At 50.0% G+C, this 15,229-nt stretch overlaps 1 protein-coding gene across 1 annotated transcript in view; it reads right to left on the reverse strand.

Annotated features, from left to right (window-relative positions):
* Positions 1–10,462: 10,462 nt before the first annotated feature.
* GRID2IP (Grid2 interacting protein) overlaps positions 10,463–15,229 on the reverse strand; it is a 57,688-nt gene continuing 52,921 nt past the window's right edge. The window contains exons 21-22 of the mRNA XM_025378461.1: positions 11,769–11,933; positions 10,463–11,526 (exon numbers count right to left, since the gene is read on the reverse strand). Coding sequence (XP_025234246.1) covers positions 11,455–11,526; positions 11,769–11,933 — 237 coding nt within the window. The 3' untranslated portion in view covers positions 10,463–11,454. The remainder of the gene's footprint in view (positions 11,527–11,768; positions 11,934–15,229) is intronic.

The raw sequence follows: 15,229 nt of genomic DNA on the forward strand, positions 1-15,229 counted from the left end.
TACAAGCCTACTGTATGAAAAGGTGTCAGAGAAGGCCGGGTGCGGTGGCTCATGCCTGGAATCCCAGCACTTTGAGAGGCCGAAGCCGGAGGATCCTTTGAGCCCAGGAGTTCGAGACCAACCTGGGCAACCTAATGAGACTTCCCCCCGCGTCTCTACAAAAATGTTTTAAAAAATTAGCCGGGCCTGATGGTGCATGCCTGTAGCACCAGCTATTTGAAAGGCTGAGGCAGGAGGATTGCTTGAGCCCAGGAGATCGAGGCTGCAGTGAACCATGATTGTACCACTGCAATTCAGCCTGGACGACAGAGTGCGACCCTGTTTCAAACAAAACAAAACAAAAAAAAAGTACAAGAGGAAAAAAATTGATTTCTGATTGCCTCACTCAAGATAAGGTCAACATTGAAGGTGGAGGTGGAAGATGCAGTTTGTGTAGGGGTCTGAAGATTTTACCATTCTGGGGACTGTCTTTAAGAAAGAGAATGCAAAATCAGATAGAAAAGTGAACATTTGACCGGGCGCGGTGGCTCATCCCTGTAATCCCAACACTTTAGGAGGCCGAGGTGAGCGGATCACGAGGTCAAGAGATCGAGAGCATCCTGGCCAGCATGAGGAAACTAAAAGTACAAAAATTAGGCCGGGCGCGATGGCTCACGCCTGTAAGCCTAGCACTTTGGGAGGCCGAGGTGGGGGGATCACGAGGTCAGGAGATCAAGACCATCCTGGCTAACACGGTGAAACTCTGTCTCTACTAAAAATACAAAAAATTAGCCCAGCGTGGTGGTGGGCACCTGTAGTCCCAGCTACTCGCGAGGCGGAGGCAGGAGAATGGCATGAACCTGGGAGGCGAAGTTTGCAGTGACCTGTGACTGTGCCTCTGCACTCCAGTCTGGGCAGACAGAGCCAGACTCCGTCTCAAAAAAAAAAAAAAAATTAGCTGGGCGTGGTGGCATGCGCCTGTAATCCCAGCTACTCAGGAGGCTGAGGCAGGGAGAATCTCTAGAACCCAGGTGGCGAAGGTTGCAGTGAGCCGAGATTATGCTGTTGCACTCCAGCCTGGCAACAGAGCAAGACTCCATCTCAAAAAAAAAAAAAAAAGAAAGAAAAGAAAAAAAAGAAAAGTAAACATTTCTATGGGATGAGGACGTCACAAGAAATTGCAAACAAAACAAAGCCGACAAACAGGATCTGCTACATAATTTGTGGGACCGAGGGCAGAAGGAAAATGCACAGTTCCTGGTTCAAAAAGCAGGGCAGGGGCGAGGACCTGGTGCCGTGGCTCATGCCTGTAGTCCCAACACTTTGGGAGGCGGAGGAGGGAGGATTGCTTAAGCTCAGGAGTTCAAAACCAGGTTGGGCAATGTGGCAAGACCCTGTCTCTACTAAAAATACAACAACAACGAAATAGCCAGGCATGGTGGTGCGCACCTGTGGTCCCAGCTACTCAGGAGGCTGAGGTGGGAGGATTGCTTGAGCCCAGGGGCCAAAAGCTGCATTGAGCGGAGATTCCACCACTGCACTCCAGCCTAGGCAACAGAGTGAGACCCTGTCTCAATAAAAAAAATTAAAAAAAAAAAAAAAGGCAGGCCGGCTGCCGTGGCTCAGGACTGTAATCCCAGCACTTTCACGAGGCCAAGGCCCTCGGATCATGAGGTTGAGAGATCCAGACCATCCTGGCCAACATGGTGAAGCCCCATCTCTACTAAAAATACAAAAATTAGCTGGGCGTGGTGGCGCACGCCTATAATCCCAGCTACTCAGGAGACTGAGGCAGGAGAATTGCTTGAACCCGGAGTCAGTGGTTGCAGTGAGCCAAGATCGCGCCACTGCACTCCAACCGGGCGACAGAGCGATACTCGGTCTCAAAAAAATAAATAAGTAAATAAAAGCAATGCGGAAAACTGTTGTTAAAATTCTAAAAGATAAAGCTTTTTCCTTTTGCAGTCTTTTTTGCGACTTGCGCTGTTTCTTGTTTGCTGTTTAACATCATTCTAAGTAAAGAAGAAATAGAAAAATTTAATAATGATCGTGAACTTTCCCATTTGTCTTTATTTTATTTAGAGATGGAGTCTTGCTGTGTTGCCCAGGCTGGAGTGCAGTGGCAAGATCATGGCTCACTGCAGCCCCGAACTTCTGGCCTCAAGTGATCCTCCTGCCTTGGGCTCCCAAAGTGCTGGGATTACAGGTGCACACCACTGTGCCTGGCTTTTTCTTACATTTTTGTCACTGTACACTCCTTGATTGCCTCTTCATATTTCCTATAGCAAGAATAGAAAAACTGTCTTTTCTCTAGCATGGTTGATTGAAAAAATTTTTTTTGATAGTGCGAAAACATTTCTTTTATCTTTTCTACTTGTTTTGGTTATACCCTGGAAATTTTTAGGGCCACTGTCACATTTGGGAAACTCTCACATTTCTTTCACAGAAGAGCTGCAAGATTTCAGGGTACTTGTAGTTTTCTTGTGCAGGGACTAATGTGTGATAATTTTTGGATTTGTAATACTAGTTAACCAGATTATTGGCACTCCTTATATGTAATAGTTCAGTGCTTTTGGATATGACACTTCAATTGAGAGGCAGCTGAATTCTCCTTCCCTTCAATATGGGATGGACTTAGTGACTCTTTTATTTTTTTGAGAGAGGGTCTTGGTCCATCACCCAGGCTAGAGTACAGTGGCTTGATTATAGCTCACTGCAGCCTCAGCCTCTTGGGCTTAAGTGATCCTCCCACTTCAGCCTCCTGAGAAGCCAGGACAATAGGCATGTGCTGTCCAGTTGGCCAACTACGCATGGCCGGTGACTCACTTCTTTTTTATTTTTTTATTTTTTTGAGATGGAGTCTCACTCTGTCACCCAGGCTGGAGTGCAGTGGCATAATCTTGGCTCACTGCAACTTCCGCCTCCCAGGTTCAAGTGATTCTCCTGCCTCAACCTCCTGAGTAGCTCGGATTACAGGCGTGTGCCACCACAGCCAATTTTTTTTAATTTTTGGTAGAGATGGGGTTTCACCATGTTGACCGGGCTGGTCTCAAACTCCTGGCCTCGTGATCTGCCCACCTCAGCCTCCCAAAGTGCTGGGATTACAGGCATGAGCCACTGCACCTGGCTGACTCACTTCTAATGAAAAGAATATGATAGAGATGCCAGCCTGTCACTTCTGAGACTAGGTCTAAAAGGTGTTGCAGCTTCCTCCCGTTTCTGTCAAAACACTCCCTCTGGGGGAAGCTAACTGTCTGGTCATGAGGACACCAAAGCAACCATCTGGAAAAATCCACGTGGTAAGAAACAGTCTTCTTATTAGCAGCCAGAAGGAGGCCTTCTGTCAATAGCCAAATGACTAAACCATCCTGGAAGAAGACTCCAGCCCCAGTCAAGCCTTCAGATGAATGCAACCTTGGCTGATGTCTTCACTGTAACTGTTGGGGAAAAATAATGAAAATAATATCTCCTGCTAACCCAGTAAAACTTCTGCTCCAAATGTAGAAAAGAATGAAATAGTTTTAGGGCCGGGTGCAGTGGCTCAAGCCTGTAATCCCAGCACTTTGGGAGGCCGAGACGGGTGGATCACGAGGTCAGGAGATCGAGACCATCCTAGCTAACACATTAAAACCCTGTCTCTACTAAAAAAAATACAAAAAACTAGCCAGGCGACATGGCGGGCGCCTGTAATCCCAGCTACTTGGGAGGCTGAGGCAGGAGAATGGCTTAAACCCGGGAGGCGGAGCTTGCAGTGAGCTGAGATCCGGCCACTGCACTCCAGCCTGGGAGACAGAGCCAGACTCCATCTCAAAAAAAAAAAAAAAAGAATGAAATAGTTTTATTAATGAATCAGCATCAGACTACACTGTGATGAGCATCACAGGCAGTCCATCAAAGTGATTTCAAAGACAAAACACCAGGCCGGGCGCGGTGGCTCATGCCTATGATCCCAGCACTTTGGGAGGCCAAGGTGGGTGGATCACTTGAGGTCAGGAGTTCAAGACCAGCCTTGCCAATGTGGTGAAACCTAAGTCTCCACTGAAAATACAAAAATTAACTGGGCATGGTGGCGCACACCTGTAATCCCAGCTACTCAGGAGACTGAGGCAGGAGAATCATTTGAACTCAGGAGGCAGAGGTTGCAGTAAGTCAGGATCACACCACTGCACTCCAGTCTGGGCAACAGAGTGAGACTGTCTAAAAAACAAAAAAATACAGAACACCCTTTTATATAGGAAGGTAGATACAGTCCATTACATACCAATTAATAGTCTTTACCCAAAAGAAAAAAGAAAACTTCTCATATATTTTTTTGTCTTGTTTTTATTTCTTATTTTATTTTCACTTTTGCTGGGATTACAGGCACACACCACCACACCCAGCTAATTTTTGTGTGTGTGTGTGTGTGTGTTTTCAGTAGAGACGGGGTTTCACCATGTTGGTCAGGCTAGTCTTGAACGCCTGACCTCAAATGATCTGTCCACCTTGGCCTCCCAAAGTGCTGGGATTATAGGCGTGAGCCACCGCGCCCAGCCCAAATTTCTTTTTTAAAAATAATTTTACTTAATGTATTGAGCCATCAGTGGTTAGTTCTCATCCACATTGCCTGTCTATAGATTTGTGAAAGTGGTAACAGGTACGTAGGTAACAAAAGCATAGAGCTTGTTTGGTGAATCTTCGTCCTTATTACGTTTTCTGGGCAACCTCACACAGATGTGGTGTAGGACATTCCTTATTCCTTTGGCCCAGAGAGCTTTGTTGAGCCTCACATCAATGTGCACCTTTGGAGTTCCCATCTCCTTCATGGCGAATTTCTGGATCTCTCTGTATGCCCGAGGGGCACTTCTTGAAGCCCACTCCACCGATGCTCTGGTGTATTCTGGGGTCACCGCCTCACTAATGGCAGAATGACCCTTCTTCTCGCCACCCTTCTTTGCAGCAGCCATTCTGCCAAGCCCCAGTTGGAAAAAGTGGAATCAAACTTCAACATGAAGTTTGGAGGGTACAAACATCCAAACCATAGCACCCAGTAAAACTATCTGTTAAGAACCTGGGTAGGCCGGGTGCAGTGGCTCATACCTGTAATCCCAGCACTTCGGGAGGCCGAGGCAGTGAGCCGAGATCACACCATTGCACTCCAGTCTGGGCGAGAGAGTGAGACTCCATCTCAATTAAAAAAAAAAAAAAGTAAAGAAAAGGGGAAGGAGAGGGCAGCAGCTGCCGAGGTCTAGAACCGTCCAGCATGCTGTGTGGACAGCAGTGGGAAGAGGATATTTACAAGTGAAGGGGAAAGAGCTAGTTGAGAGTGATTTGTGGTCACCGATGGACTGAGAGCTTGGGAAGGCAGGTGCCCAGCAGAGACAGGGAATTCACTCTGAATTGGAGGAGTGGGGAGGGAGGCCTGGATGCCCTGTGATGAGGACGGGAGCAGATGCATACAAGTCTGTAGAAGAGGCATGGGGTGGGAGAATCCTGTCTGATAAAACCTTTTTTTTTCCTTTTTCTTTTTTTCTTTTTTGAGATGGAATCTTGCTCTGTCGCCCAGGCTGGAGTGCAGCGCCGCGATCTCAGCTCACTGCAACCTCTGCCTCTAGGTTCAAGCAATTCTCTTGCCTCAGTCTCCTGAGTAGCTGGGATTTACAGTCCCCCGCCACCACGCCTGGCTAATTGTTTGTATTTTTAGTAGAGATGGGATTTATTTGTGTTGGCCAGGCTGGTCTCAAACTCCTGACCTCAAGAGACCCATCCACCTTGGCCTCCCAAAGTGCTGGGATTATAGGCATGAGCCACGGTGCAGCCTGTGCCTGATAGAATCTTTTCCCTGTGAAGCATCGTCAACTCATACAGAAATCTTTGAGGCCTCCTTGAGACTGGGACTATTATATCTCTGGCACCTGCAAAGATGGTGTTCTGGACTGAATTGTATCGCTCTCCCCCCACCACCAAATTCATTATGTGGAAGTCCTAATGCACAGTATCTCAGAATGTGAGTGTATCTGGAGAAAGGTAATTAAGGGTAAATGAGGCCACACGGGAGGGGGCTTAATCCAATAGGACTGGCTTCCTTAATCAAAGAGGCAGAAGCCTGGACAATATAGCAAGACCCCGTATCTACAAAAAAACATTAGTCGAGCATGGTGTTACATGCCTGTGGTTCCAGCTGCTCGGGAGGCTGAGGCGAGAGGATTGCTTGAATCCACAAGCAATCCTCCATACCTCTGCGTCACTTGGTGTTTACTGCAATCAGGCAGTGAGCCATGATTGTACCACTGCACTCCAGCCTGAGTGATAGAGCAAGATCCTGTCTTCATGGAAAAAAAAAAAAAAAGAGGTAGGGTGCGGTGGCTCACGCCTGTAATCTCAGCACTTTGGGAGGCTGAGGCAGGCGGATCACCTGAGGTCAGGAGTTTGAGACCAGCCTGGCCAACATAGTGAAACCCCATCTCTACTAAAAATACAAAAATTAGCCAGGCGTGGCAGCATGCACCTGTAATCTCAGTTACTCCGGAGGCTGAGGCAGGAGAATCGCTTGAACCTGGGAGGGGGAGGTTGCAGTGAGCCGAGATCGTGACACCGCACTCCAGCCTGGGCGACAGAGCGAAACTCCATCTCAAAAAAAAAAAAAAGAAGAAGAAAGAAGGAAGGAGGAGGATGGAGGAGGAGGGAGGGTGGCAGGGAGGAGGAGGAAGAGAGGGAGGAGGGAGGAGGATGGAGGAGGAGGGAGGGTGGCAGGGAGTAGGAGGAGGAGAGGGAGGAGGAGGAGAAGGAGGAGAAGGAGAAGAAAAAGGAGAAGGAGACGGAGACGGAGAAGGAGAAAGAAATGCCAGGGAGTGCTGGGGAGAAAAGACCAAGTGAAGACACAGGGAGAAAGCCTGTCTGCAAGCCAAGAACAGCCTTGGGGAAGACCCAACCTGCTGACACTTTGATCTTGGACTTCCAACCCCCAAAACTGTGGGAAAACACATTTTTTTTTCCATTTAAGCTGCCCAGTCTATGGTATTTTATCATAGCAGCCCTAGCAAACGAATAGAGGGAACAGGAAGAGAGAAAAGAAGTAAGGGCTTTATGTTGAAACCCCCAGCATCTGTGGCTCTTAGAGTGCATATATATATATCAGCTATTTTCACTCAGAGGATGGGGCTTTTGGATTTAGACAGAATTCGGTTTTAGATCCAGCAAGTCACATAACCTTCCTAAGTTTCAGAGTTTTACCTGCAAAAAGGAGATAATGAAATCTACCTTGGAGGGTTTTTTGTGAAAGTAAAATGAAATGAAATCCGTAAAAACACTGAGCACACTAACAAACAAACATTAACGGATATCACTCTCTGGAAAGGTGGTGTATCATTAGGCTACGTTATTTTGTTAGTATTATTGGAGATAAATGCATTCCTGAGGCATAAGTGCCTGCATTCACACCTTGTCACCTGGTGAGGAACTAGGGGGTCTGGGTGGATGTGGTACAGATATTGAGTCGCATACAGGGCTTTGCACGGACTCTGGGGTAGAACCACCATAAAACATAACCCCAGGTAACCAAACTCAGAGAGGCTGCCTTCTAAGATGTTCGTACCCAGCAATACACCTGGCACGTAGTAGGCAATTAAAAAGCATTGGCCGGCCTGGCACGGTGGCTCATGTCTGTAATCCCAGCACTTTGGGAGGCTGAGGCAGGTGGATCACGAGGTGAGCAGTTTGAGACCAGCCTGACCAACATGTTGAAACTCCAGCTCTACTAAAAATACAAAAATTAGCCAGGCGTGGTGGCACGTGCCTGTAATCCCAGCTACTCCAGAGGCTGAGGCAGGAGAATCACTTGAACCTGAGGCAGAGGTTGCGGTAAGCCAAGATCGTGCCACTGTACTCCAGCCTGGGCAACAGAACAAGACCCTGTCTCAAAATAATAATACTAAATATATAAAATATAAAAAGCATTGGCCAATGTGTGTATGGAGGAAGAGCTCTCACTGAGTACTGAACATCCATCAGCATCTGTTAATGGGTCTGTTAGTTAACCCTTTCAGGGTTGTAAGTAATAGCAACCATTCAAACCAGCCTAAGCCAGGGAATTTAAATACATTTAAAATTCTTTTAAACGGAGGAAGAATCTGTTGGCTTGAAGACCGACAGGTCCAGTGTGTGCTTCAGGTATGGCTAGATCCAGGGACAGTGGGATGTATATGGTGATCTTCTCCCCTCTTTTTCTCTTCTGTACTAGCTTTATATCCAGGCAGGTGACCTTCATGTGGTGGTCTTGGAAGCCCCTCCTGACTCCTACCTTCTATACACCCAGAAATTCCAGAGCAAAGGGAGTCTCTTTTTCAAACAGTGCCAGCTGGAGGCCTGGACTGACTCTGAGCCACACAGCCAGAGTCAAAGGATCATCCTTATCCAGTTACCCAAGCTCCAGGCCCTGGGAGTAGGGGAGAGAGAATTTCTGAAAGGAGAAACAAGAAGTTTTTCCCAGCAGAAGGGTGAGACTGGTTGCCAGGCAGGCACAGACCACACTGCCTACTGGACTAAGTATCTATTTCATTTATTTATGTATTACTATTATTACTATTATTTTTGAGACGGAGTCTCGCTTTGTCGCCCAGGCTGGAGTGCAGTGGCATGATTACTATTATTATTTTTTGAGACAGAGTCTCCCTCTGTCAACAGAGCTGGAGTTCAGTGGCACAATCTTGGCACACTGCAACCTCTGCCTCCCAAGTTCAAGTGATTCTTGTGCCTCAGCCTCCCGAGTAGCTGGGATTACAGGCACGTGCCACCACACTTGGCTAATTTTTGTATTTTCAGTAGAGACAAGGTTTCAGCACATTGGCCAGGCTGGTCTCAAACTCCTGACCTCAAGTGATCCACCTACCTCGGCCTCCCAAAGTGCTGGGATTACAGGCATGAGCCACTGCGCCCGGCCTGGATTAAGTGTCTGGATAGAGGTCAGGTAATTCATGGATGACCAGGTAAGACAGACAGAAGCATGCCACCTGGTGAGTACATGGGGATGGGGAACGAGATCTGTGCTGGGTCCAGGCAGCACCAAGGCCATTGAGAATTTTAAGGAGGCTGGGATCTGCACCCCTGGCCAAGAGGGTATGTAGTAGATTAATTGCAAAAATGGTCCTGATCCTCCATCTATCCCTGAATCCACACCCTGTGTGGAGTGGCTTTGCGACATCTCTCAGCAGAGCCTGTTTCCCTTCCCCTAGAATCAGCTGGCCTTGTCATTTGGATGGACAGCAGATTGTGGCAGAAGGCACAGTGTACCAGCTCTGAGCCTCAGCCTCAAGCCATCTTCTGTGCCTTTGCTTGTTCATGCTCTTTGACTCCCGGTTCCCTCATAAAAAGAATCCTGGCGATTTGGGTGCAAAATGAGAGACCCCACAGGGCTCTACCAGCTTTTCCAGCCAAAGGCCCTAGACATAAGATTGCCTGGCCTGATTCCCAAAGCTGCTTCACTGACTCATAGCTGACTAAGGATGCAGAGCCTAGCTCAGATCAGAACTGGGACCCAGAGACTTCCGAGTAGGAAGTGATTGCTGTTTGAAGCCAATGAGTTTTGGGACAGTTTGTTATGCACTATTGTTGTAGCAAACAGAAAACCAATACAAGGCATGTTAGGGAGGAAACCCAGCTGGTGCTTGGCCTGCCACACTGTGCAACCAAGAGGTTAGGACTCCCGGAATGGACACGTGTTTCTAACTTGCAGGAAAATGCCATGTGGGCCAACCAGGCCTGGAGATCACGCCTGTTGCAGTCTATAATTTCTACAGATCTCATGTAAGGTGTTTTGTTTTGTTCTGTTTTGTTTTGTTTTGTTTTGTTTTTTCAGATGGAGTCTCACTCTGTCGCTCAGGCTGGAGTGCAGTGGCAGGATCTTGGCTCACTGCAACCCCCGCCCCCTGGATTCAAGCAATTCTTCTGCCTCAGCCTCCCAAGTAACTGGGAATACAGGTGCGTGCCACCACACCTGGCTAATTTTTGGTATTTTTAGCAGAGACGGGGCTTCACTATGTCGGCCAGGTTGGTCTTGAACTCCTGACCTCAGGTGATCCGCCTGCCTTGGCCTCCCAAAGTGGTGGAATTACAGGCATGAGCCACCGTGCCCAGACTGCAGAGGTTTTAACTGACCTCCTGACATGTTTCCCAGAGACACAGGCACTGGGAACTTTCGGAAACGATTCCGCTTGAGCAGCTAGGGAGAAATGTATCCCACTAGCCACATCCCCCTTGCAGTATATATTTTGGTTTTGACTTTTTTGTATGGTAGTTGTGTGCAAGGAACAAAAAAGCAAAGATGGCTTCCAAGAGGGGCCTAGGGGAGACTGGGAAGAATGGAACAGGTTGCCAGTACTGCCCAGGTGCAATGCAAGCCATTTGATTGCAGTGGGAGAAAAAGAATCCAAGAGACAGGATTAAAGCCCATTTCAGACTTTTCCAAAAAAAAAAAAAAAAAAAAAAAGAAAGGTGCAATGAGGGAAGCTGTCTGATGCAAGGATCTGCCAATCGGATAATTAAAAAAAGATGAAACAGTTTACACACCCTCCCTCCCTGCCCACCACGCCACCTGCTCCTGCTCCTGGTACCCAGGTACCTCCTGCTGTATGCCTAGGCACATGGAAAATAACCATTTGGGTCCCAAACACATCCCAGATTGTGTCATCTGCCCTGAAACCTGCCCTGGTCTCGTGACTTGCTCCAGGGAACATCACCATCCGTCCAGATGAGAAGTCTGGCAGTCGGCCACCAGATCCTGCTCACCTCCTGCCTCAACACCTCCCCATTCTGTATGCTCTACCTTGACTATGCCTATTCCACTCCCAGGCTCCCCACTTCCAACTGGGCCACTTCTACACAGGTTCGGGTTTGTCCACTGCATGAAACCTCAATTCTGCAGCCTGACATAGGAGGTCTTCCTCCTACAGTCCTTCCTTCCCTGCATCTCTCCCAGGCCTCTCTCTCCTGTGTCTCTGAAGCCAGCTTCCAAGGCCCAGGCTGGGCGTGCCCATCGCCAGGGCCCCTCTACGTTGCTTTCCGCCCTCTCCCGTCTCGCGCCCACCTGCAGGGTCATGCTCAAGGGTGTCGGCCTCCTCGCAGGGACCCGCTAGGAGCAGGATCAGAAAAAAGGTCCACATGTCCCAGGAATGTGGCCACTTTGTAATCCACTCTCTGGGTGTCCCTGACAGCCCAGGAGCGAGGCAGGAAGTGGGCCCAGGAAGCCAACGGAGCATGGTCCTCCAGGCGCAGGTACACTCAGCACCCGCTCCTAGGGCATCTGGCTCCAGGGCTGGGGGTAGGAACAAAGGTTGGCAGAGGAAGGCCCGGCCACAGCTCGGGGGCTGAGGTAGCTGCAGGAGAGGCTGGCGGTGTGCTCGGAACCTAGGGCGTAGTGGCCCTGGACCTCAGCAGTGTCTGGGCTGCCCTCTCGGCCTCCATCTCCCTGCTCAGGCCGCAGAGGACGCGGTGTGGCCACTGTCACCAGGCCAGGGGTGAAACCATCCCGGAGCTGCGCGGGCCCTCCCCGGCCTGCAGGTCACTCAGCGCTCGCTGGGGAGGGGGAACACAGAGGTAGGGGTGGTCAGTGGTCCCAGGAACCTGTGACGCCTTCCCTGTCTCTTCCCACACTAGACAGCCAGCACTGAGGCTGCAACCCACCCCACCAGGGGATTAGGGGGATGTGTCTCTCACGGGGGCCCCTTTCCCAGCCCTGGCTTCACGGAGGATCCCTTCATTTGGCCTCTGGTCCCCACCTCTCCAAAAGGGCCCCTCAGGTCTCCACCGGGGCTCACCTCGAATTTGCTCATGAACTCTGCAAAGATGCCGAAGAAAGCCTCAGAGGTGGTGGCCTTGGAATCTTCCCCGAAGAAGGCCAGCGCCTTGCCCAGCTCCTCCATGGCCTCGCGCTGCAGCCCGTCCAGCGCCCGAAGCGCCGGCTGGGCCGTCTCCAGGAAGGACTGACAGGCTTCAGTTAAGGAAACAGCCAGTCCACTGATGCCCCCAGGGTCTCGAGTGGTGGCCCCAGACAGACAGGTCCCCTAGCAGCCCTATTCCCAGTTGGCCTGAGTCCTTCCAAGGGCCAGGTCCTGTGTCCAACAGGGAACCGGGTTCTGTTAAGGGACTCCAGTCTCACTGGCCACTAAGCTCATCCGGGAACTGGCCACAGCCAGTGCGGCCTCAGGCCATTCACCCCTGTTCTCTCTGCAGGGCCAGGCCCTGGGTCTCTGATCAGAGGCTTCCACTGCCACCTTCTTCCCCAACCAGCCATTTACAGTAGGCCCCTCTGTCACTCTCTAGGCCTTACTTTTTCTTTTTTTGAGACAGGGTCTTATTCTGTTGCTCAGGCTGGAGTGCAGTGGTGTGATCACAGCTCACAGGTCATTCCAGCGTCTACCTCCCAGGCTCAAGTGATCCTCCCACCTTAGCCTCCCAAGTAGCTGGGACCAGAGGCTCACACTATCACACGCAGATAATTTTTTGATTTTTAAAATAGAGATAGGGTCTATATTGTCTTGGGTGGTCTCAAACTCCTGGGCTCAAGTGATCCTCCCACCTTGGCCTCCCAAAGTGCTGGGATTACAGGTGTGTGCCACTGCACCAGGCCTTAGGCCTTACTCTGTTTTCTAGAGCATTTGTCATGATCTGAAATTGTTCATAAGTTTATTTCCTACCGCCTAAGTGAAAGCTCGCTCCCTCCTTGCACCTCCAGGGCTTAGAATAGCATCTGATACATGCAAAAAGATTCGGTGGTTGAATTGCTATCATGTTTTCAGCACTTAAAACGGTGCCAAGCTTTGTTCCAAGCTTGTTGAATCACCATTTAACACCTCTATGAGGTAGATAATCTCCATTACACATGCGAACAAATTAAAGCACAGAAGACTTTAGCAACTAGTCCAAGATCACACAGCAAGCACTGTGGTACCTGAGCCATGGTTGAACCCACCAGGGTCATATCAATTAATGACCACTGTGGTGGCGGTTCTCATGACCCCTCTTTTTCCTGATGAGAAAACTGGGCTCAGAGACGGTAAGTGACTTGCCCATAGTCCCACAGCAGGTAAGCAAATGAGTCAGGATTTGGGCCTATGCCTGTCTGATATGCCAGGTCAATTTCCTTTGTAGAGGCTGCCTTTAATTGATTAATTAATTAATTAATTAATTTTGAGACAGAGTCTTGCTCTGTTGCCCAGACTGGAGTGCAATGGCACGATCTTGGCTTTCTGCAACCTCCGCCTCCTGGGTCCAAGTGATTCTCCTGCCTCAGTCTTCTAAGTAGCTGGGATTACAGGCACATGGCACCACATCTGGCTAATTTTTGTATTTTTAGTAGAGACAGGGTTTCACCATGTTGGCCAGGCTGGTCTCGAACTCCTGACCTCTGGTGAACTGCCCTCCTTGGCCTCCCAAAGTGTTGGGATTACAGATATGAGCCACCGTGCCTGGACTGCCTTCATTTTATTTTTGAGACAGGGTCTCATTCTGTCACCTGGCTAGAGTGCAGTGGTGTGATCATACCTCACTGCAACCTTGAACTCCTGGGCTCAAGTGATCCTCTAGCCTCAGCCTCCTGAGTAGCTGGGACTACAGGCATGCACCACCATGCCAGGCTCATTTTCAAATTCTTTTGTAGAGAAGGGGTCCCGCTATGTTGCCCAGGCTGTTCTCAAACTCCTGGCCTCAAGCGATCTCTCAGCTTTGACCTCCCAAAGTGCTGGGATTACAGGCATGAGCCACTGTACCTGGCCCAGAGGCTACCCTTGAACGTGACCATCTGTCTTGTCTCTGGGGACCTCCAAGCCCAAGGAAGCAGGCCAATACCCCTAGACTGAGGGATGCTAGAGTGGACTAACCCTCACCTAAACAGCCTGTTTTCACATCTGCAAAACATCTGGATGGTCTGGGCATGGTGGCTCATGGCTGTAATCCCAGCACTTTGGGAGGCCGAGGCGGGTGGCTCACGATGTCAGGAGTTTGAGACCAGCCTGACCAACATAGTGAAACCCCGTGTCTACTAAAAAATACAAAAAATTAGCCGGGTGTGGTGGTGGGCACCTGTAAACCCAGCTACTTGAGAGGCTGAGGCAGAGGAAGTGCTTTAACCTGGGAGGTGGAAGTTGCAGTGAGCCGAGATCGCGCCATTGCACTCCAGCCTGGGCGACAGTGCGAGACTCCATCTCAAAACAAAACAAAAATCTGGGTGTGAAGTGGGTGAAAGGAGATGGTGAAAAGCACCTTGCCCAAGCTGTAGAGTTTGCTTAATGATTCTCTGCAGATCTTCTGCCTGAGAGGAAGGGGCAGGGGTGGATCTGACATCAAATTCCTACTCAGACACTCACCCGCACCAGGCCCCATGTGCTGCAGTTAGAGATATGTGACAGGCGCTTTCATCACCTACTGCCTTGGCCACAGGCACAGCCCCCAGACCTCTCCTCCTTACCTAGCTTCAGCCTTAGGGAAAACCCTGTGTTCCCTGCCAAGGGGTGTTGGAGCCAGAGATGGGGAGCAGGGAGAAGTGCCACATGCCCTTCTTGCCTGTCTTCCTATCTGGGCCTCTGTCACCCACTGGCCAGGCCCTGCTGGGGGGCTCAGTGGGAATGTCCCATCCTCCTGACTGCCTTTGGCTGGCAGGGCCTGACAGGCTGCTCCTTGTAATTTTGAGACTTAGCTCTGGGCTACAGTGCTCCAGAGGACAGATGGGACAGTGGCTTTGGGGCACTCAAAAGAGCCCTGGCTTCAGTTACGCACAGACTTGGCATTATAAATGCCTTGGGATTGTAAATGACCCAGGGCTAAGTGCAGTGGCTCAGGCCTGTAATCCCAGCACTCTGAGAGGCTGAGGCAGGTGGATCACCTGAGGTCAGGAGTTCAAGACCAACCTGGAAAACACAGTGAACCCATGTCTCTACCAAAAATACAAAAATAAGCCAGATGTGGTGGTGGGTGCCTGTAATCCCAGCTACTTGGGAGGCTGAGGCAAGATAATAGCTTGAACCTGGGAGGCGGAGGCTGCAGTGAGCCAAGATCGCCCAACTGCACTCTAGCCTGGGCAACAGAGCAAGGCTCGGCCGGGCGCGGTGGCTGAAGCCTGTAATCCCAGCACTTTGGGAGGCCGAGATGGGCGGATCACGAGGTCAGGAGATCGAGACCATCCTGGCGAACACAGTGAAACCCCGTCTCTACTAAGAAATACAAAAAATAGCCGGGCGAGATGGCGGGCGCCTGTAGTCCCAGCTACTCGGGAGGCTGAGGC

The sequence above is a fragment of the Theropithecus gelada genome, chromosome 3 (genome assembly GCF_003255815.1).
Source record: "Theropithecus gelada isolate Dixy chromosome 3, Tgel_1.0, whole genome shotgun sequence".
Classification (NCBI taxonomy): Eukaryota; Metazoa; Chordata; class Mammalia; order Primates; family Cercopithecidae; genus Theropithecus; species Theropithecus gelada.